At 33.2% G+C, this 22,708-nt stretch overlaps 1 protein-coding gene across 4 annotated transcripts in view; it reads right to left on the bottom strand.

Annotated features, from left to right (window-relative positions):
* Positions 1 to 22,708, bottom strand: part of LOC114325217 (Ca(2+)/calmodulin-responsive adenylate cyclase) — an 897,698-nt gene that overhangs the window by 424,757 nt on the left and 450,233 nt on the right. For all 4 annotated transcript variants that reach the window (XM_050642766.1, XM_050642767.1, XM_050642770.1 and 1 more), the window contains exon 6: positions 16,993 to 17,104. In XM_050642766.1, the coding sequence (XP_050498723.1) occupies positions 16,993 to 17,104 (112 nt within the window). The remainder of the gene's footprint in view (positions 1 to 16,992; positions 17,105 to 22,708) is intronic.

The following is a 22,708-nucleotide window of genomic DNA, read 5'->3' as shown; positions in this document are numbered from 1 at the left end:
ATTAGTACAATTAAACACACTGTTGTTATAAATATTTCACGGTTGAAAGTCATCACTTTTATAATTTTTAAAACATGAATTGTCATTAATGTCACTGAATGTATTTTTTTGTAGCAACGAAGGGCATCTGACGTAATATACTTGACGACGGGAAATTCTCAAAAATTATCGATTTAATTTAGATTTCTGTAGCTTTCTATTGGTCAGAATCTCTTATGAATGAAATAATCAGTAGTACTTGCACAAGAGCTCTAAAATTATTGAAGTTTTCCCGAGTGACACTTTGACAGTTTTAATTTCCCGAGCCGAAGGCAAGTGAAATTATGTCGAAAGTCTCACGAGGGCAAAAATTCTATATTAATTTTAGAGATCGAGTGCAATTTGTTGCGAATATTTCATGAATAAAACTGTTCAAAACCAAAATTTTATTGTAATTTATTTATGTAAGTACAAATTAGTACAATTAAACAGACAGTTGTTATAAATATTTTACGGTTGAAAGTCATCACTTTTATAATTTTTAAAACATTAATTACCATTAATGTCACTGAATGTATTTTTTCATAGCAACAAAGGGCATCTGACGTAATATACTTGACGACGGGAAATTATCAAAAATTATCAGTTTAATTTAGATTTCTGTAGCTTTCTATTGGTCAGAATATCCTATGAATTAAATAATCGCGCTAATTTCATTAAAACATGAAAACAATAAGATAAATTTGAAATAAATTAGTAAATAATATCTAAATATTAGTTTAGTGCATGTATTATAATATATTTATTATAATGCCATATTACAAGGTATTTTACTTTCACGCACGCCGTGCAGGAAAGTGCAACTTTCGGAAACGAAATGCGTGCGTCAAAGTGGCTCTTTTAGCACGGCCGTAGAAAAATAACTATTTCGCTCTCCTGTAAAATTTTAAAACGAAATGCGTGCGTCAAAGTGGCTCTTTTAGCACGGCCGTAGAAAAATAACTATTTCGCTCTCCTGTAAAATTTTAATATTTTGAGTTATTACGATTTAGAACGGGATAGGCTAAATACGGAGAGTTGACGATTTGAATATTTTTGAAAATCCCCAAATATACATTTAAATTTGTTTATACTTGATTTTCTAGTCGCAATGCAAGTAAAAGATACACATAATACACAACCATTAGAAGTAAGCTTTAATCAATATGCAATCTCTTGTTTGACTCGTTTGTTTAAATATCGTATCGTAATATTTTAGCACTAGTTTTATTATCCATCAAGACACGTACACCCAGTAGAATATCACGTAATGGCATACCATGCCAGAAGGCAATTACGTTGTAATGATCGTGGTTGGAGGTGTGTGTACAAATAAAGATAATACTATGACGTCAATGTGTGAATAAATAGGCGATTGTTAATTTTTTGTATAAGAATTGTAATAACAATAATACTATTAAATAAACTTTTATTTATTGTTCAAAGGCTCTTAAATCAGTAAAAAGTCATTTTACTTTACGAGTAACGACGCAATATCAAAAAAAACTAGTTATTTCATGATTTCAGCATGTAGGGTAATTTCGCCTGTTCGCGTCCATTTAGTGCAGTTGGTAAGTTTGAAGAAGAAAATAGAAATGTCCCAGCACTTATTTCAATGAAAGATTTATGTAATGTGTTCATTATATAGTCTATTTTAAGGTTAACTCTTAGTTTAGTTCAAAACATCTTGTGTTTTTCTTTTAAATAAACAAATTTCAGAATTAGGCGTTTCACCCACTTTGCGTCCACAAAATCCAAATTGCGTCCACTAGTAGACCATTTGGCGTCCACCAGGTTAGAATAGGAATGTAAGGCTAATATTTTTAAGATCATGTAAAGAAAGACTGGATTTTAACAATTTCTTTATTTAAGAATATATAGTTATTTAAAAATCAAAATTATCATGTTTTTGGCTATATCATAGTCACAAAACAATACAATAATTTTGTCTAATCTTACCACCACAAGAAATGTTGAATCATATTAACTATGAGACAAGGTATGATTATTAAGGCCTTAGAATTTTAATCAATGACACAAGTCACATTAAAAAGACTTTGGCCTCTAAATAACTTAATCCTACAAATCGAGTGCATTTTAGATGATACCATCTAATACACTTCTTGTCACAGCCAATGTTTTTCTCATCGTCATCTTCTACATCTGAAAGTAGTACATCGTCACATTCAGGACATTTTACTCATTCCACGACTGGTTAATTTTCTTTCTTAAATGCTATATCTACCATTTCCTGTGTGACTTCTTGAAGAGGATGTATCTTCTTTTTTCGTTTCGGAGCAGTTTTACGAACCATGTTAGAATCTTTTAAAGTTTTTTCTGTTCTTGTTTCTCTATTCCTTCTAACTTTCTTTTTTTGTATTGCTTCCTGCTTTTCGTTCTTGATCTTCTCTTTATCTTCATAATACTTTCTCCAAGCAGCAGAATATATGACTGCTGGAGTTCTTTGATTTTCTTTTCTTGCTTTGTTAGAAATTTCAGGCAACATCAGGTGGTTTTTAAATGGATCAGGGATTTTCTTTTGTTAATTCTCCAACACAGCTGAAGCTGGTCGTACTCGAGGAGACTTTTCTAAAAAGGTTGGTAGCGATGCAATTGATGCTGATAAGTCGGAAGAAGTCGAAAGCGGTTCTGGCTTTTGTTCCTTAGTAAGAGTATCTAACAATTCCTGTTTTTTTAGCCATGCACCTTTTTTCATCTACTCCTAGCGCTGGCTCCGGTCCAGTTTCTTTACTCCATCTAGTCTGCGCCCACTGATTTTGTCCAATATTGTGGTCTTGGGAATAGCATATCCTTTTCATATTTGTCTTATCGATTTCTTCTTCTCTCGAATTTCATTTAACGCTTTTTTTAAATCTTCTTCTATGTATGTTCTCTTTTCCTTATTTTTCCTTGTCTCTGAAGAACTGATCTTAAACAGAACATTTGGAATCAAAAAAATTACTTACTTCATTCAAATCATTCATTTCAATCAACTATGTAATACATTTTAAATTTCCAAAGAATTTAGTCGTATGTTGAAAAAAGGACGCAATTTGTTCTCTTGATATCCCTTGTAGGTATAGTTTGCGTCCATTGCGGACGCAAAGTGTAAGTTTTAGAAATTCGGTGTACTAATTCGCGTCCACCTTATTTTAACTGTTAACTATAAAAAATATAAGCAAATTCATAATTAATATTACTCCTTTTTTAATTATTAAAGTCTAAAAACAGCTATTTATCGTAAAATTCACATAAAAAAATAAAATACTTACCGTTCACCGTGCTGCTGCACACTATTTTTTTCTCAATATAAGGCACATCCGCACTTTCTTTTTGACAAGACAAAACTAAAAATTATTTTAAACAGGATTGGTTGGGCGTATGAAAGTTTTGTCTGTGTGTGCATGTGTCTTATATATTGAGGTATTAGCGGTAATAACTCTTCGTTTTATTGGCGCGTTAGTATACTTATTTTCGAGAATTTTCAAAAGAAGAGCCGTAAAATGGACGCGAATTGGGCGATGGACGCGAACAGGCGAAATGACCCTATTTGAATAGGACATTGTTGTGAAAACATGAAAACATTTTTATTGTAGTTAGGTTCGATAAAACCGAAATAAAATAAACGTATGAGTAAAATAATCATCATACAGAATTCGGAAGAAAAAATGCAGCTGGTAGAAAAAACCAGAATTATTATGAAACGTATTAACTGATAAAAAAATAGAACATTTTCTTCTTCTAGATTTTGATAGACACTTGCCTTCAGCTACCAGCCAAAAGAAGATTGAAGAATTTAAAATTTGAAAAACGCAAAAATGTCCATTTTTAAGACTTAATAACTCGGTTAAAAATTATTATTATGAAAGTCACAAAGTGACTAAATCAAAGTTTAAAGCCCCCCTACATGATCCTGAAGAAATTTGTGTCATTAATTTATTACTAAGCTGTTATATTTAATTATTAACAATAAACCGTAAGAGCGTATTGACGTGCCTGTAAACGTGAGTGCGAGTAAGATGCCCCATTGGACTGCCGGAATGGCATCTCTCTCGCACTCACCATAGACGGCCGCCTAATACGTGCTGGCGCTCATTATTATTACTTAAAAATAACAGCTTAGTAATAAAATGATGACAAAAATTTCTTCAGGATCTTGTAGGGGGGCTTTAAACTTTGATATAGTCACTTTCTGACTTTCATAATAATAACTTTTAACCAATTTATTAAGCCTTGAAAATCGCCATTTTTCGTTTTTTTTTTCAATTTTAAAGTGTTTATGACTCGAAAACGATCAACTAGAGAAAAATTACAAGAGACCTTTTTTGTCCAGAATGGTCCAAAAAACCTAACAAAAATTTGTACGGGACAATTTTTGCAATTTGATTAAAAAAAATTGTTAAAAAAATTGTTAAAAAAAATTGGAGCAATTTTTAAGTGGGCGACTTCTTGAACCTTATTCTGGGATGTCTAACGAATGTGATTATGCAAAAAAATCTCATGGGAATATTTTTTCTAACGAACCCGCCGTTTTCGCCTTGTTTACTTCGGGATATAGTAGCACAACCTTTTTCGAAAGTTCTGCAAAATTTTGGCAACAATGCGTTGGCAGTATTGGACCTATATTTGACACTAACTAAGATGAAGGATCAATATTGTGACAATATACTCATAGGCGCGCTAAATGGAAGTAATAGAAAACAATTTTATTATAAGTAAATAAATATTTATAAAAATAAACCAAAATAGGTGAAACTTTTATTAAAAGCGTGTATTTTGGTTTTTTTACTTAAATTTAGAATTTAAATTTTTAACAATTGATAATATTTCTACAATAAAAAATCGTCCTAAAACTTTATACCTATACTCTCATTAGAATTCGAAATATTTTTACGTAAAATATATTTACCTACAAAACTCACAATAATTAATAATAATCAATTTTTTCAAATAGTCCGACAACTTAGATCTATTACACAAAATTATAATTAATATACCGATTTACTCGTAGATAACAGAACAGATAAGAGAATCGTGCTATTACACTTAAAAAACCGATGCAGGTTTGTCAAAATTACAGTGATTATTTCTCTATGTTGCCTAATTACTTATTTGATATAATATTTTCGATATATCTTGTTATAGATAATCAATTTTAGTAGTTCCAATGTGACACAAAATCTAGGCATGGGATAAAAAAGTTTATTTGAAGAAAGTGTATTTTTTTGTTCTTAATGGAGGTACAGGCTCATTTTTGTAATAAACTTACGTGCATAGAAATCGGCCCACTTAAAATTTGGTCATTTTTGATGCCTCATATTTTCTAAATCTGTTGGCCGATTTAAGTGATTTTTGGAACATGTTATAGCCTGATTCTTTAACAATACCACTGGAATAATATTGTTGCTGTACAGGTAAATTTTCATTGTATACCGGGTGTACTAATCAAACTGTGTTTTATTCTCAAAGTTTGCATCACCCTGTGAAATATTCTAGCATTTATAAAATACTGAAATTAAAACCCAACTATATCCTCAGGTTTTCTTAACATTCTGCTTTTTGATATATTCGTTTATGTTGGATAATAAAAAAGTTATTATTTTTAAATAAGTGCGACAAACTTTAAGGTTTAATTCTGCATCAAAAATAATGACAGTTGGCGTTATAAATGTATGTCCGCAAATGTTTCGTTTCCGAGATACGGGATGTTTATTTTTTTCTTAAAAACTGACGATTTATTTATTGCTTTAAGACCAGTTGAGATATGCAAATGAAATTTGGTAGGTTTTAAGAGATAGTTTTTGCGGATTATTTGACATAAAATTAAGAATTAGTCTTTTTTTTTATAAAATTAAGAATTTAATATTCACCATGGGCGTACATGCGAGTAATATGATCGGTCATATTACCCGTATGCGCGCCAATGGTAAATATTTAATTCTTAATTTTATGTCAAACAATCCGCAACAACTATCTATTAAAACCTACCAAATTTCATTTACATATCTCAACTGGTTTTAAAGCAATAAATAAATCGTCAGTTTGTAAGAAAAAATTTAACATCCCGGATCTCGAAAACGAAACATTTGCGGACAAACGTCTATCAAGTCAAGTGTCATTATTTTTTCATGCAGAATTACCCCTTAAAGTTTGTCGCACTCGTTTAGAAACACCGTGTATTGATGAAGAACATGTCAAGTTGTTAAAGTACCTAACTTTTTTATTATTCAACATAGACGAATGAATTAAAAAACAGAATGTTAAGAAAATCTGAGGCTATAGTTGGGTTTTAATTTCAGTATTTTATATATGTTAGAATATTCCACAGGGTGATGTGAACTTTGAGAAAAAAACACAGTTTGATTGGTACACCCGGTATACAATGAAAATTTAACTGTTTAGCGACAATATTATTACAGTGTTATTGTTAAATAATCAGGCTATAACATGTTCAAGAAATCACTTAAATAGCCAACAAGTTTAGGAAATACGATTCATCAAAAATGACCAAATTTTTAAGTGGGCCGATTTCTATGCACGTAAGTTTATTTTATTTACTTATACAGTAATTTCCAAATACTAACATATTTCTCAAATTGGGCTCTGTAACGCCATTCATTACTATATTACGAATATGTGTGCTGAATAATATATCTCAACAAAATATTAAAAATTAAAGCTGCAATCTTGGAACGCGTTTTCCGTTTTGATGACGCGTTGATGTTGCCTCTTAATATTAATTAAATAATATTAGTTCATATTATTGACTATCTTTTATTATTAAGCTGGTTCTTTATGTTCAGTTTCACAGAAGTTTATATTAGGTCTTCGTGTGACGTATACTATTTTATATTTGTTCCGTTTGTCTCTTACTTGCTACGTAAACTACATATTATGTTGTGCGCATTTTTCTTGAACTATATTGTATAACATTTTCCAGAACTTTATTTATTATATTCCAGATATACCATAAAATACCTAATAAGAGGATGTAAAAAATCAATCTAAAAAGTAGTTATAAAAAGCTGCAGGTGGTAAATCAATATAGCTTCAGGGAGACTAATATAAAGCGTTTCCCCTTTTATAAAAAATCGAAATTAAAACTACTTTCATCCATTTCGATATCTACTCGTAAGCTACCCTAATTAAAATTGGGTAAGAAAAGACATCAGTTTTTTTCCAACCGAGAAAATTAAAGAGCTTGTCAGTCCCTTTATCCCAGAAGACGTTAATATCACAGGAGGAGTATTTTCTTTTTCTTTGCAAGGCTTATGATGTCAAAACGTAAAATATCGCATTTTCCTTTGAAATGGCATCCTTTACTATTCGTATTTCCAGCGAGATTAAAGTCGACTTTAAAGTAAGACAATATGAATCTGAGTAATATTTTTTTAAGTATTAATAATATAATATGTCTCCTAATGTTAGGATGATGTGACTTAATGTGTAATATTACCACATATTTAGCTTCGATTTTTACACTCCTTGTATAAAAAAATGTTTTGAACCAATTAGAAATAATAGCCCAGTAAATGAACGGGACATTGGGCAATACCGTGTAATTTTCAGGATCAACTCCGAATTGCGTGAAAATTTGGATTTAGGTTTTAGTTACCATTCACTTCAAAGTTGAACTTGTGCCGTTGGTTGCTTTTACTTGGGGGGGGGGGGGTGACAAAATGCGAGTTAAAAGTAAGTGCGGGAATGGATAAATTGACTAATTCTAAGCAACTTTCGTTCCATAGAATTAAAAAAAAAGTCAATATTTTTCGAGGTATTTGCTGTTAATTGAAAATGTTTATTTTTTGACAAAAAACCACGTTTTCACGCGGTTTTTCGCAAATAACTCAAAAAATAAGTACTTTATGGAAAAAAATATTCTTAGCAAAAATGTAGCATAGAAAAAAAATCGTATTTCAAATCTATAGACCCAGCAAAAGCCAAGTTGTAGCTCATGAAAAATACGTTATTATTCGTCAAATTTCAAATCGAATATTTCAACGTGAAATAACCAAAAAATTAAGCACTTTTTGGGAATCCATTAACAGTTTTTTCAAATGTTTAAAAAAGCATTATTTTTATTTTTTTAAAAGGTTTTTAGCATCAAAACTAAGCGACTAATGCACAAAAAGGGTCATTCCTTTTTTTTTGGTAAAAAAATAGTGAAAATCTCCCACTAGGGGAGGAAAGTATGCTAAATTTGCAGTTACTCGAGCGTTATGGGAATCTATTGGGTTGTGAAGAGTATGTCCTAAAACCAAAAAATGTTACGTTAAGTTGTCTAAAAAGTGGGGGACTTTCCATTTTTTGTGTGCCATTCGATAGATTTTTCAAAAATATTGAATACGTGTATTTTTTAGTTTTTAGATCTGACGTTAATTTCGCGAAATATTCGCTTTTTTGTGAAACTTTGTGACTCGCCCATTTCTTTACGCCCAGCTCAAATCGTCAAATTTTTGAAATATACACTCTTTTGCATGTACTTAACTTACGTTATCTTAATCTGACGATTTCGAGTTTTTCTAAAGATATATTTTTTTCGGACCCTCCTTAACGAACTCCCCTCTATTAAGAGCCAATATGGTGGAGGTATTAACCGGAGTGAGTGGAAGAAGATAGTAGAGAAGGCAAAAAACATCACAACCTATGAACGACGACCTAAAGGAAACTGCGGACTAATCCACCGCGTGAAATGGATTAACCCTTATCCGGGCAACACATTTTACTTACGTAACCGGGCAACTCGGGTCCGTTGGGCCCACCACTGTTCTTGAATGTACTATTCACATTTACCCATATATTTCTAATATTATTTTTTAATTTTTTATTAAAGCTAGATTTAAATTGTCTAGATTAAAAAAAAGTGCTATTATAGTATGCGGTCTACCTCGAGGGTGCGATCTACCTGAACGATTTGCACATAATAATGAAATGCAAGAAAACTTTTGTAGAAAAAATATTTATTCACAAGTAATAAACATTTGGAGCCAAATAAAGATTTAATTAATAAATAAATAAAAAATTTGGCAAATCTACTAGGCCATTTTGCACTTTGTGCACTTTGTTTTTTATTATGTCGCAGGATCGCATACGTCCTGTCGGTTGTGGTTGACTCTTCCAGTTAATTCTATCCTTAGTTTAAAAAATTACACACTCTGAAATTTGGAAACATGTAGCTAAACATTATTCTTCATTATCACTCAATACTACTTGCTGATCATCCTCTTCACTTGCTTCCGAAAGATAATCTTCAATTTCACAGTCACTTTCAATGCCACCTACTTCAGGAGATTCTTCATCATCGGAATCTCATAAATTATTACCAATATCTTGCACTTATGCAGCTGACAATGGTTTTCCGGACATTTCACTGTAATTTAATATAATTTGAGGAGCTTAGTTGTCGACGCTAACATCGATATCAAACAACTGATAGCAGATGCACTATTTATTTCAAAATATGTATAGGTACGTACCTAACAATATTATTGCATTCCAACAATGATTATCAGTTTTTAAAATTCATTTAGAATAGATATAACACCTATTGTAAGCATCTCTTTGATGTTCACATCAAAGAGGTTTACATTGTTTGTTATACATTTAGACTTTATTATTGCATTTCCGGAAACATACCAAAACAATGGTTACTCTCAACCTTTTGTGCTATCCCTAAAAATACAAACGCTAAAGATTGCAGTGAATACAGAACAATATCATTAATAAGTCACATTCTCAAATTATTCTTGAAAATAATACATGGTCGTATAAACAAAAAACTAGAAGAAGGAATAGATGATAGTCAGTTTGGGTTCAGAAACGGACTAGGAACCAGAGAGGCGTTATTTGCTTTTAATGTGTTAGCTCAAAGATGCATGGACATGAATGTGGATGTGCATGTTTGTTACGTTGATTTTGAGAAGGCTTTTGACAAAGTAAGACATGAAAAATTAGTCCAAATTCTAAAGACAAAAAACATAGACAAAAGGGACTTACGAATAATAACAAACCTTTACTGGAATCAAAGAGCACAAATTGTAATAGATAACGAACCCAGTCCAGAAATTGAAATCAGGAGAGGAGTTTGGCAGGGATGTATTATGTCTCCATTACTCTTTAATGCATATAGTGAAGCCATTTTTGAAGAAGCATTGCTATCTCAAAGTGAAGGAATAATAATTAACGGAAGATCTATTAACAACATAAGATATGCAGATGACACCGTGATTATAGCAAGCTGTGCTGAACAACTCCAACTACTACTGAACAAAACAAACAATTTCTGTAAAGAATATGGACTAAAAATGAATATAAAAAGACCAAATACATGATAATAACTAAGAAAACAAACATACAAACAAGCATACATTTGGGAAATGTACCGATAGAAAGGGTTGATAAATACAAATACCTAGGAACCTAGATTTCAGAGAAAAATGATCAAACAACAGAAATAAGGACCAGGATAGAAATAGCAAGAAATGCGTTTGTAAAAATGAAAACAGTTCTCTGCAACAAAGACCTTAGCTTAGAACTGAGAGCAAGAGCTTTGAGATGCTACGTGTTCTCGATACTACAATATGGACTTGAAAGCTGGACATTAAATCAAGAACACATAAATAAGCTACAGTCATTTGAAATGTGGTGTTACAGAAGAATGCTTAGAATAGCATGGACACAGAGGAAAACGAACACGGATGTACTGCGAGAAATGGGTAAAGAATGCGAAATAATAAACACAATAAAAATAAGAAAGTTACAATATCTGGGACACGTAATGAGGGGACCGCGATATGAAATGCTAAGACTGATAATACAGGGAAAGATAAGAGGCGGAAGGAGTATAGGAAGAAGGAGAGTGTCATGGTTAAAGAATTTAAGGGACTGGTTTAGATGCAGTTCTATAGAACTCTTTAGAGCAGCGGTGGATAGAGTAAAGATAGTGATGATGATATCCAACCTCCGATTAGGAGACGGCACTTGAAGAAGAAGATTGGATTTCCGGAATCATAAAAGTCGTTTATATAATCCACAAAAACATTACCTGACTGCCAGATTAACTTCTGTAACAAAGACTTAGACTTTAGGTATAAATACAAATAGGGTCCGACGGACCCGTGTTGCCCATTTACGTGACAAAATTCTTTCGACGCAATAATTTCAAAAATGATAATGAATATTTTGAATAGCTCATAACTATGTTGAAGGAAACATACTTCTAAACAAATTCAGTGATGCATAAAATTCAATAAAATTTTTTTTATCAGTTTATGATAAAATAATTGGCATCTTGGGCCCGCTGGACCCACCTTCTGCCCATGTGATAATCTAACGCGCTCTAGTAACTGCAAAAATCCCCGTTTGAGCTCCCCTACCATTAGCATCCCAAATGAAATTAATCGTTACCGCTTTACAAACAATTTACTGTACTTATGTGTATTTTATTTGATCTGTAAGTTTAACCGGTTAAAGTGCTTATTTTTGGAAGAGTTATAGTTGAAAGAACTTGAACAGTCACTAATCATGAGTGTACGCAAACTTTAAACAGCCCATCTTCACAATTTTTGTCTGCCAGAAAAACAAGATAAAACTAGCATGTTTAGAAAAGTAAAATCTACATTTTTTTACTTTTTGAGATTTTTCGTATCGCTAATACTTTTTAAGTTATTGTGAAAAAAGAGCATTTTTTCCAAGATTTTTAGACAAGATTTTTAGAAAACTAAATTTTTTCAAAAATAAGCACTTTTAACTGGTCAAACTTGCAGATCGTATAAACAATGCACATACATATGTAGTAAATGGTAAAGCGGTAACGATTAATTTTATTTAGGACCCCCTCTGCGTCTCAGTGGTAAGAGCGCCTACCTTTGATAGAAAGGTCCGAATGGTCGTGAGTTCGAATTTCGCCAGGGTCAGGAATTTTTCGTTTATTATAAATTAATAAATAAAAATAGTTTCTGTCCTTGTGGGATCGGTACTCACCGGAGGGACCGCAGACGTTCGGATACAATTAGCGTCTCTTTGCAAAGACAAGACGTCGACTCTGCAAAGTAACAAGACACTTACTCAACACACACACTACACATGACACTAGGTACCTAACTGCAAAAATTTACCGTACCTACTATGCCAATGGCCATTAGTTGTCGAGGCATTACCTAAATAAAAAAAAAATTATTTAGTGTGCTAAATAGGGGATAGATTTTCACCATTTTTTTTACTAAAAAAAGTTCCCAATAGTTTTCATGCTAGAAATTTTTTGTACAAAATAAAAATAAAGCATTTTTTAAACACTTTAAAAAATTTCAATGCTTTATTTTTTGGTTATTTCACGTTGAAATATTCGATTTGAAAATTGACGAACAAGAACGTATTTTTCATAACCTACAACTTTGCTTTTACTGGGTTTATAGACTTCATTAATACACCATTTTTTCCTTTTTTTTATGACCTACATTTTTGCTAAGAATATGATGAGATATGCATCAGAAATAAGACCCGATACAGCCACAACACAAAGACTACCAGAAACCAGACTACCAGAGATGAAAGTACTGAGAAGAATTACAGAAAATATGCTGAGAGATCGGAAGATGAATAAAGACGTTAGAAGAAAATGTAAATTACAATGTATAAACGAATGGACACTAACAAAAAAAAAAAAGAATGGAATAACCACATAGCGGAATGGGGAGACACGTATGGTCAAAATAGCAAGAAATATCACCAATCGGTAGAAGTATCGGCCGACCAAGTAAAAGATGGAGTGACAATCTTCCATAGAGGTTATCAATCCTCCAATGAACAAGCAGAATTGTTTATAAAGAGGAAGAACAAGATATTGGATGAAAAAAATATTTTAATTCCTTGGCAACAGCCGGCCAAATTAATGTTGTGTTTAAATGTCTTATCACTGTATTTTTTATTTTCAAAATTATATAAGCCATTACTATAAGTTCTATAAATTTTTTGTCATTCGAATCACTCATCTCAACAACTTCGACTGAACCGCGAGGTAACAATATTCACACTATCCATAGCGTACCCGAGACGTCACACAGTAGAACCACTCTCCGAAAAATTGGAAGTAAATTATAGTCACGCATGGCGACCGCGCAATGTTCCCAGTCGCTTTTGCCCCACTCTCGCATTGCTAGTCGCATAGAAACGTACGGATTTTAACAGGGAAAACCCGCATCCACCACTGGTGAATTACCAATTGCGTACTGCCGGTATTACTTCTTAAGATCAAAGTGCCGACATGGAAGAGGTTTTACTGTCCCACCGAAAAATACGTGGCAGATATTGAACGCGAAGCTTCGTTAATTGTAGGTAAACGGAACGGAAAATGGGTATATAGTATATACTATATGATTTGTACTTAAAAATATTTTATGTAAACGGTATGCCACGGATATGGACAGTAAACGAAACTTATAGCGAGAATGTCGGATAAGTAAAGAATTCGGACTTCAGAATAACACCTGAAAAACAAAAATAATAATCTACCGCACATACGTCAAGTGGCAAATTTCGAAATATGTATGTACCTAGAAGACAGATTTGTATACTTGGGCTCCCTGATAATCAACAATGGCCATTGTTCCTTAGAGATAAAGCGTAGACTAGCAATGGCCCGAACCGCAACAGCAAAATTAATTATGAAGTATTTTCCTATCATTTGAAAGAAAAAAATGATAAAACTTAGGGTAAATATCAACAAAATTCGAACAATATCTTATCAGAAAAGCAATATGTACATCCGAAAAATATTTGCCGAGTAACTACCCTCAAGGATATTGAAAATGTTTAACGTTTTATAAAGTTATGCCGGAAGAATGGTTTCCCCAGCCTTTTGGGGATTTATTTCCCTTAGGAAGCAGTTTTGAATATTAAGGTTGCCCCAACTTTTTTTATAAAGTTATTCGGTATGGATCAGCCATCGTAACTTTCAAAAGGTAAGAGAAGTTTCAAACATAACGTACATAACTTAGCACAAAATGATAGGTTACTAGGAAAGCGTGCCTTGTAAATAATGTTACATAATATAAGGATAAGCGCTATCGAATAAAATAATTTTAAATTCAACATACAGTATAAAGCAAAAAAAATCAGATAATGAAATAAGTTTGATTAACAGTGCAGTTATTATACAGATAGGGGCGAATTTTTACCTATTTTTGGAAGGATTTTACCAGAAGAACAAATCAATTTTTTCACAGTGATATAGTAGTTATAGTCCGTTCGCTAAACTCAGACACAACTGGCTAGTGATTTTAGTCAGTAATTTTGGCAAAAAAAAATAATTACTAAATAGTTAATAATTACTAAATAATTAGTAATTTTGCCAATTTTGGCAAAATTGGCAAAAAACAAAAAAATTACCTACTAAAATCACTAGCCAGTTGTGTCTGAGTTTAGCCAACCGACTATATCTCACAAGTTTGCACAACAAATGTTGAAACAATTAATCCTCAAGATGTTACAAGATTTGTCAATATTAATATAACAGGAATCCAGGAATTGGGTTAGCTCAAAATATTACTAATTGAAACAAGATTTTTACGAAATATGCAGGCGTTTCTTGATTGCAGCTTGTATGGAAGTAAAAAAGAAATGATTTTGCAGATTCACTCATGATGGCAAGATACACGTTCTACATAAAAGTAGTTTTAACATTTGCCAAAGTCTTTTACCGCTAATGTCAGAATTTCCCCGAATTTGTAATCCTCTAACGGGAAATTCACACTGGAATTGCAGTACAGTTAAGACAGGAACGCGCATGCGCATTCAGTGTTGCCACAGTTCCTGTGCGACGCTCTTGACTCAACAACTGGTGAAGACCGACAACCCTGTGCATTTATTCCTCATTAGAAATGTATTGCCCTATCTTAGCCGTACTGCATTCTCGGTGTGAATTTCTCAATAGACCTATAAACGATAAAAAAGATCGATGACGAATGGAGGAACTTGAACAGTGCCATGAGATTTCAAATGAATAAGATAATCTGGATAAATTATATTTTAACGTCGATCAAATAAACCATTTTGATGGTAATCCTCGATTTACTAATTTGAGTTTTTTGTATTATCTGTGTTCACTTTACCTCATTGAAATGGAAAATGCAAGTTGTGAAAGACAATTTTCAAAAATAAATTTAATAAGGAAGAAGTGCAGGAACCGTTTGGTTACAGACACTTTATATGGAAATATGCATTCATCAGTTTATCTTCAAAAGGGTTTTGTCAATTTTACACCTTCCGAAATAATGGTTACAACTAAGAATAGAACAAATTAATACAATAAAGAAGATGATGGCAAAATGCAAGAAGTTTAGTTCACATTAACTCAGTAGTGAATATTTTTTTGCTTAATTTTTTCTTTTAAATAATTTGTTTGTTTATTATATTCATTTACAAAAAATTCTGTATTATTTTTTCTACTTTGTTAATTTTGTACTTTGGCAACGCTTTTTTGTCAGAAACATACTTACGAACCGAATTAGTTGGGTTGCCCTGCCTTCTTATATCTTCTATATCGTTTAAAATACGCTTCTCTCTGTTGCTCCCATTGAAAGCGCAACTTCTTTGAGAAGCATGCTTAAATTTTAGAAGTGGGTAGCTTCCATGAAAATTTGTCGATATCGTTCGCGATCTTGAGCAGCATGTAACAATTATTCATCTGCTGATAAGCCAGTCAGTCCATTGACGAAGGTTTCGGAACCATGAATATTGCATCCTACCAATTCCGTTTTTCAGGCGATCTTTCCGTTGAGTATTAACTGAAGTATCCGTATCTGCTACCTCTTATTATATACACCAGACAATCAAGTTTTCTCTTTTTTATCATCTTCATCAAGTCACCCTCGCCTTGGATTGTTCAGTCGCCTAGTCTGTTTAAGCTTCTTTATTTGAAATGCGTTGAACCCACGGTATTCTAAGCATTCTACAATATGACCACATCTCGAAGGCTTCTAATTTGTTCATCATATTACCCTTCATGATTCAGGTTTCACATATTTAGTAATACAGGATACACATAACATTTTAGGAACTTGATTCTTAGTTGTAAGTGCAGCTGAGAATTGCTGAGAATAGATCTAAGTTTCATAAATGCTCCTCTTGCAATTTCTATACGAGTTTTAATTTCTTCATCAGGATCTAGTGTCTCGTTTATCCAAGGTTTATCCTAGGTATTTAAAATGGTTAACTTTTGTTATCGTTTCAATACTAACAATTAGTTGCATATGGCCGACGCGCGACGTCTTCTTTACTAACCACGACTAATTTTGTCTTTGTTGAATTTGAATTGAAGATATTCGATACTTTTAGCCATGATCACTGTGTCATCTGCATATCTGATGTTGTTAATAGTTTATCCCAAATTCTCCCCATTGAACTTTCAAGGCTTCGTTAAATATTATTTCTGAGTAAACGTTAAACAAAGTAGGGAATAACACACAATCAGACACCTCTTTGAATGCAAATATTGCATTCTACTTTGCTGTCTACCAGAATAGAAGCTTCTTGATTCCAATATATATGTTATAAAAGTCTCAGATCTTTATTATCAATTGCAATCATTTCTAGATATTTAAAACAGACTACAATGTTGAACCCTATCAAACGCCTTCTCAAAATCTATAAACCAGAAGTAAATTGGTTTCTGTATTTTCCATGATCGTTGAAGTAATGTTAGCATTGAGAACAAAGCTTTCCTTGTTCCCAATCCTTCCCTGAAACCGAAATGTTTCCCATTGTTTCTTCACATTTCTGCTTAATAATTATATTAGGAATGATCTTAAAAAGTAGTTTGAGAGAGTGACTCATGAAGCGAATCTCGTTAAATTCTTTCCTATACTGTATACCAAATTCATATTTGTTACAGTACCTCATTAATAAATCATTATATATCTGGTTAAACAACAGATAATCAGTCAAAATGCAAAAACATACATTGAAAACATTACTTACGTTAGCCAATTGATCAAAACGTCCAAATAATTCGTTCAACAACCTCACCAACTCCTGGGCCGTACACTGCGAGGCTAGCACCGTAAAACCAACGATATCCGCAAACAATATGCTGAAACAAGAACATTAATTTATTATATGTAATCTCATGAAGCTGTTTTCTTGTGAAATGTATAAGTTAAATATTGTGTTTATATGCGATTAGCCGCAGTTAACACCGCAAGCCGCATTTTCACCTAAAAGAGATTTGACGTTTCGATTTCCACTCTGGCAAGCGTTTTCAAAAAAGGATTATTAAATAAATTGTGTCGAAGGAGTGAGGTGTTGAGGAGGTTATGTCTTATCAAAAATTGAAGCGCTTATTGTATAAAGGGTATAAATCCACAATACTTAGTTTTGAGAAAAACGAAAAAAACTATTTAGTTTAGAAACTTGATGGTCTATCAAATTTTGTTCTACAGATGAAATGTAGAAGAAGACTAGTAGAGTGACATGTGATACAGCAAACTTGGCTTTGAAAACGATTAAGGTCAAAAAGTCGTTTTTAAAGGCTGGGACTTGATTCCTTTATAAAATTAATGAATAAAAGACGAAATAGTGCTGCTTCTCTAAAGTTAAATTATTAATTTATTTATAAAAAAAGGTTTATTATTACAAACAAGACCTAAAATACATCGTAAGACTAACTAACGTAAGCTAACCGAAGTAATAAATTAAACGACAAAGTGCCACAAGAATTATTGTATAAAGGTAATCAGTCCCGACGTCTATTACGCCAGATCATCCATTTCATAAGTCCATATTTGGAATAGTTTCATATTTTTTTGCTAATTTTTTGCTAATTTATTACCACAAAAACAAATTTTTTGCTCCACCCCTAACCGAGAAACAATGGTTGATGTAGCGTAATATTACGTCACATCAACGATAGCCATATCTCGTGAACCTAAAGAGCTAGAAAATCGTACTACGCGGCATATTTTTTTGCTAATTTATTGCTGTCGATCTGCATATGCAACATACCCCAACACCACCCCTGCTTCCCTTACAGCTAAACAACACCCCCAAAAAACAAAGAAAAATCTTGAAAAATGATTTTTGTGATATAGTTGACGGTTGATATTTAATTGCTAATTTTTTGCTGCCATTAGCCGCAAAATACAATTTTTTTGCTCCACCCCTAACCGAGAAACAATGGTTGATGTAGCGTAATATTACGTCATATCAACGATAGCCATATCTCGCGAACCTAAAGAGCTCGAAAATCGTACGATGCGGCATATTTTTTTGCTAATTTATTGCTGTCGATCTGAATATGCAACATACCCCAAAACCACCCCTGCTTCCCTTACAGCTAAACAACACCCCCAAAAAACAACGAAAAATCTTGAAAAATGATTTTTGTGATATAGTTGACGATTGATATTTAATTGCTTATTTTTTGCTGTCATTAGCCGTAAAAAACAATTTTTTTGCTCCACCCCTAACTGAGAAACAATGGTCGATGTAGCTTAATATTATGTCACATCATCGATAGCCATATCTCGCGAACCTAAATAGCTAGAAAATCGTACGACGCGGCATATTTTTTTGCTAATTTATTGCTATCTGAATATGCAACATACCCCAAAACCACCCCTGCTTCCCTTACAGCTAAACAACACCCCCAAAAAACAACGAAAGATCTTGAAAAATGATTTTTGTGATATATTTGACGGTTGAGATTTAATTGCTAATTTTTTGCTGTCATTGGCCGTAAAAAACAATTTTTTTGCTCCACCCCTAACTGACAAACAATGGTTGATGTAGCTTAATATTATGTCACCTCATCGATAGCCATATCTCGCGAACCTAAATAGCTAGAAAATCGTACGACGCGGCATATTTTTTTGCTAATTTATTGCTGCCATTAGCCGCAAAATACAATTTTTTTGCTCCACCCCTAACCGAGAAACAATGGTTGATGTAGCGTAATATTACGTCATATCAACGATAGCCATATCTCGCGAACCTAAAGAGCTCGAAAATCGTACGATGCGGCATATTTTTTTGCTAATTTATTGCTGTCGATCTGAATATGCAACATACCCCAAAACCACCCCTGCTTCCCTTACAGCTAAACAACACCCCCAGAAAACAACGAAAAATCTTGAAAAATGATTTTTGTGATATAGTTGACGATTGAGATTTAATTGCTAATTTTTTGCTGTCATTAGCCGCAAAAAACAATTTATTTGCTCCACCCCTAACTGAGAAACAATGGCTGATGTAGCTTAATATTACGTCACATCAACGATAGCCATATCTCGCGAACCTAAAGAGCTAGAAAATCGTACTACGCGGCATATTTTTTTGCTAATTTATTGCTGTCGATCTGCATATGCAACATACCCCAAAACCACCCCTGCTTCCCTTACAGCTAAACAACACCCCCAAAAAACAACGAAAAATCTTGAAAAATGATTTTTGTGATATAGTTGACGGTTGATATTTAATTGCTAATTTTTTGCTGTCATTAGCCGCAAAAAACAATTTTTTTGCTCCACCCCTAACTGAGAAACAATGGTTGAAGTATCTTAATATTATGTCACATCATCGATAGCCATATCTCGCGAACCTAAAGAGCTAGAAAATCGTACGACGCGGCATATTTTTTTGCTAATTTATTGCTGTCGATCTGAATATGCAACATACCCCAAAACCACCCCTGCTTCCCTTACAGCTAAACAACACCCCCAAAAAACAACGAAAAATCTTGAAAAATGATTTTTGTGATATAGTTGACGGTTGATATTTAATTGCTAATTTTTTGCTGTCATTAGCCGTAAAAAACAAATTTTCTTTTTTTAAGCACTCGTATATGTTGAAAACAACGTTGACACTGCACATGTAGGTCTTTGTTTTTAAACTCTAAACTGCTTTCAACACAACTCGATTCTGGGTTAATATTTTTCTCATTTTCAAATGGTCGCCAAGAGGCCATATTGCAGGCCATATTTATATTGTAAAATATGTACTAAACAAATATCGTTGATTGAATATCCGAAGTCAATCTGCGCAAATATTTAGCTGTAACAGCACTGGTATGACTCAAGACTTCTTAAACAGCGTTTCTTATCTCTACATGACATGTAATACACACCCATCGACAAATCGACAGTCCGAGCGATAACAAATTTCCAAGCAGCATGTAACTATTAAATTAATGTAAATTAGCAAATGTAAATTATTGACGATTTTAAATAACATCAATGTCCAATAAATATTTGATGGGATGTATGTACTACGTTAATTGTCTGTTTCTTCCATATCTCTTCTACGAAGTACGGGGGTGAAAACTTTAAAACACTTTTAGACTAATTATGGGATTGAATTACACATAAATAAACATTATGTACATTAGTACATGGATATACTTATACATCGTTAAGCATTGTAAACATAAAATAGCGGCGCGGCATTTGATGCAGTTATTAAAGAAACTTCTAAGAATCACTTTCAAGAAAAATAAATAATTATTTGATAGCTGATTCATTTTAGTCCGGGGGACAATGAAAGAGTTTTCATACACTTATAAAAAAAGTATAGCTATCCGATCTTAGAAAAAGCGTCCTTGAACGAAGAAAGGCTGTTTTCTACAGCAAAGAGTAAAATAAACTATAGCCAAGAACTTATTCTTCATAAGAATGTATTGAAAAAAAATTTTTGGTTGTAATTTATTTTACTCTTGGCTCTAGAAAACAGCCTTTCTTCGTTCAACAACGCTTTTTCTAAGATCGGTAACTACTTTTTTTATGAGTGTAGCCGGAGTGGTATCGAAGTGACTTATATTTAATAATAGTCAAAAATCGATCGATAAATCTAGGAGATATGGTTCGATATACATTGATATGGTAAAATGAAAAATTCATATTTTTGCACGTTTAACAAAATAAAAAGAGAAGAGGATCATTAAAATCCATCGAGCAGTTTTCGAGATATAACAGAAAATGTAATAAACAAAAAATGAAACACTTTTTTTTGACATACCGGAAAAATGCGATGGATAACTCAATTTTTATAATACGTGCATGTGCATAAGTCATCATCATTCTCTTTGCCTTATCCCTATGCGGGGTCGGCTTCCCTAATTGCATTTCTCCACACAATTCTATCTTGGGCCATATCAATGTTAATCCCCTTTACCAACATGTCCTGCCTTATCGTCTCCCCCCAGGTCTTCTTTGGTCTTCCTCTCCTACTCCTTCCAGGAATCTGCACTTCAGATATTCTTCGTATTGGGTGGTTAACGTCTCGACGTTGAACATGACCAAACCATCTTAACCTATGCTCTCTCATTTTGGCATCAATTGGTGCCACACCTAGACTTCCCCTAATATACTCATTTCTAATTTTATCCTTCTTTGTCACTCCACTCATCCATCTAAGCATTCTCATTTCCGCCACATGCATTCGCTGTTCCTCTTTCTTTTTCACTGCCCAACATTCAGTTCCGTACATCATAGCTGGTCTTATGGCTGTTTTATAGAATTTTCCCTTCAGCTTCATTGGAATTTTTCTGTCACACAACACACCACTCGCTTCTTTCCACTTCATCCATCCAGCCCTAATTCTACTGCATGCATCTCCATCTATTTCTCCATTACTCTGTAATACCGATCCTAGGTACTTAAAACTATTGCTTTTTACAATCATTTCACCATCCAAAGATACCATTTTATTTGTAGTAGCTCCATCTTTAAATGAACATTCCAAATACTCTGTTTTTGTCCTACTAAGTTTTAAACCTTTTTCCTCCAGAGCTTGTCTCCACTGTTCCAGTTTTTGTTCTAAGTCTCTTTCACTATTTCCTACTAACACGACATCATCAGCATACATTAAGCACCATGGAATGTTACCCTGTATTTTCGCTGTTATCTGGTCCAAAACTAATGAGAATAAATACGGACTAAGCACAGAACCTTGATGCAATCCTACTTTCACATGAAATTTATCAGTCTCTCCCACACCTGTCCTAACACTAGTCGTTACTCCCTCATACATATCCCTCACAATCTTTACATATTCACCAGGGACTCCTTTCTTATTGAGTGCCCACCACAGAATCTCTCGAGGAACTCTATCATATGCTTTCTCAAGATCAATGAATACCATATGAGCGTTTGTTTCTTTACTCCTGTATTTTTCCATCAACTGCCTTATAGTGAAAATTGCATCTGTTGTTGATCTACCCTGCATAAAGCCAAATTGATTCTCGGATATTTCGGTCTCTTCACGTATCCGTCTATCAATTACTCTTTCCCATATTTTCATGGTGTGGCTAAGCAGTTTTATAGCCCTGTAGTTTGTAAATTGTTGTATATCTCCCTTGTTTTTGTAAACAGGTACCAGTATACTGCTTCTCCATTCGTCTGGCATTTGTCCAACTTCCATAATTCTATTAAATAGACCTGCTAGCCACCTTGTTCCTGTCTCTCCCAATGCTCTCCATACTTCCCCAGGAATATCATCTGGTCCTACCGCTTTTCCTTTCTTTATTTTTTGAAGCGCTTGAGCCACTTCCTCATTGGTTATTTTGGTGACCATTGCTGCTACTGTCTCCGTTGACTCTACAGGCTGTCTGTCAAATTCTTCATTTAATAAGCTGTCAAAGTACTTTCTCCATCTCTTTTTGACATCCCTTTCGTGAACTAGTATTTTATTATTTTCATCTCGG

This window comes from Diabrotica virgifera, chromosome 2 (genome assembly GCF_917563875.1).
Source record: "Diabrotica virgifera virgifera chromosome 2, PGI_DIABVI_V3a".
Taxonomy (NCBI): domain Eukaryota; kingdom Metazoa; phylum Arthropoda; class Insecta; order Coleoptera; family Chrysomelidae; genus Diabrotica; species Diabrotica virgifera.
This window is presented reverse-complemented; position numbering and strand designations above follow the sequence as displayed.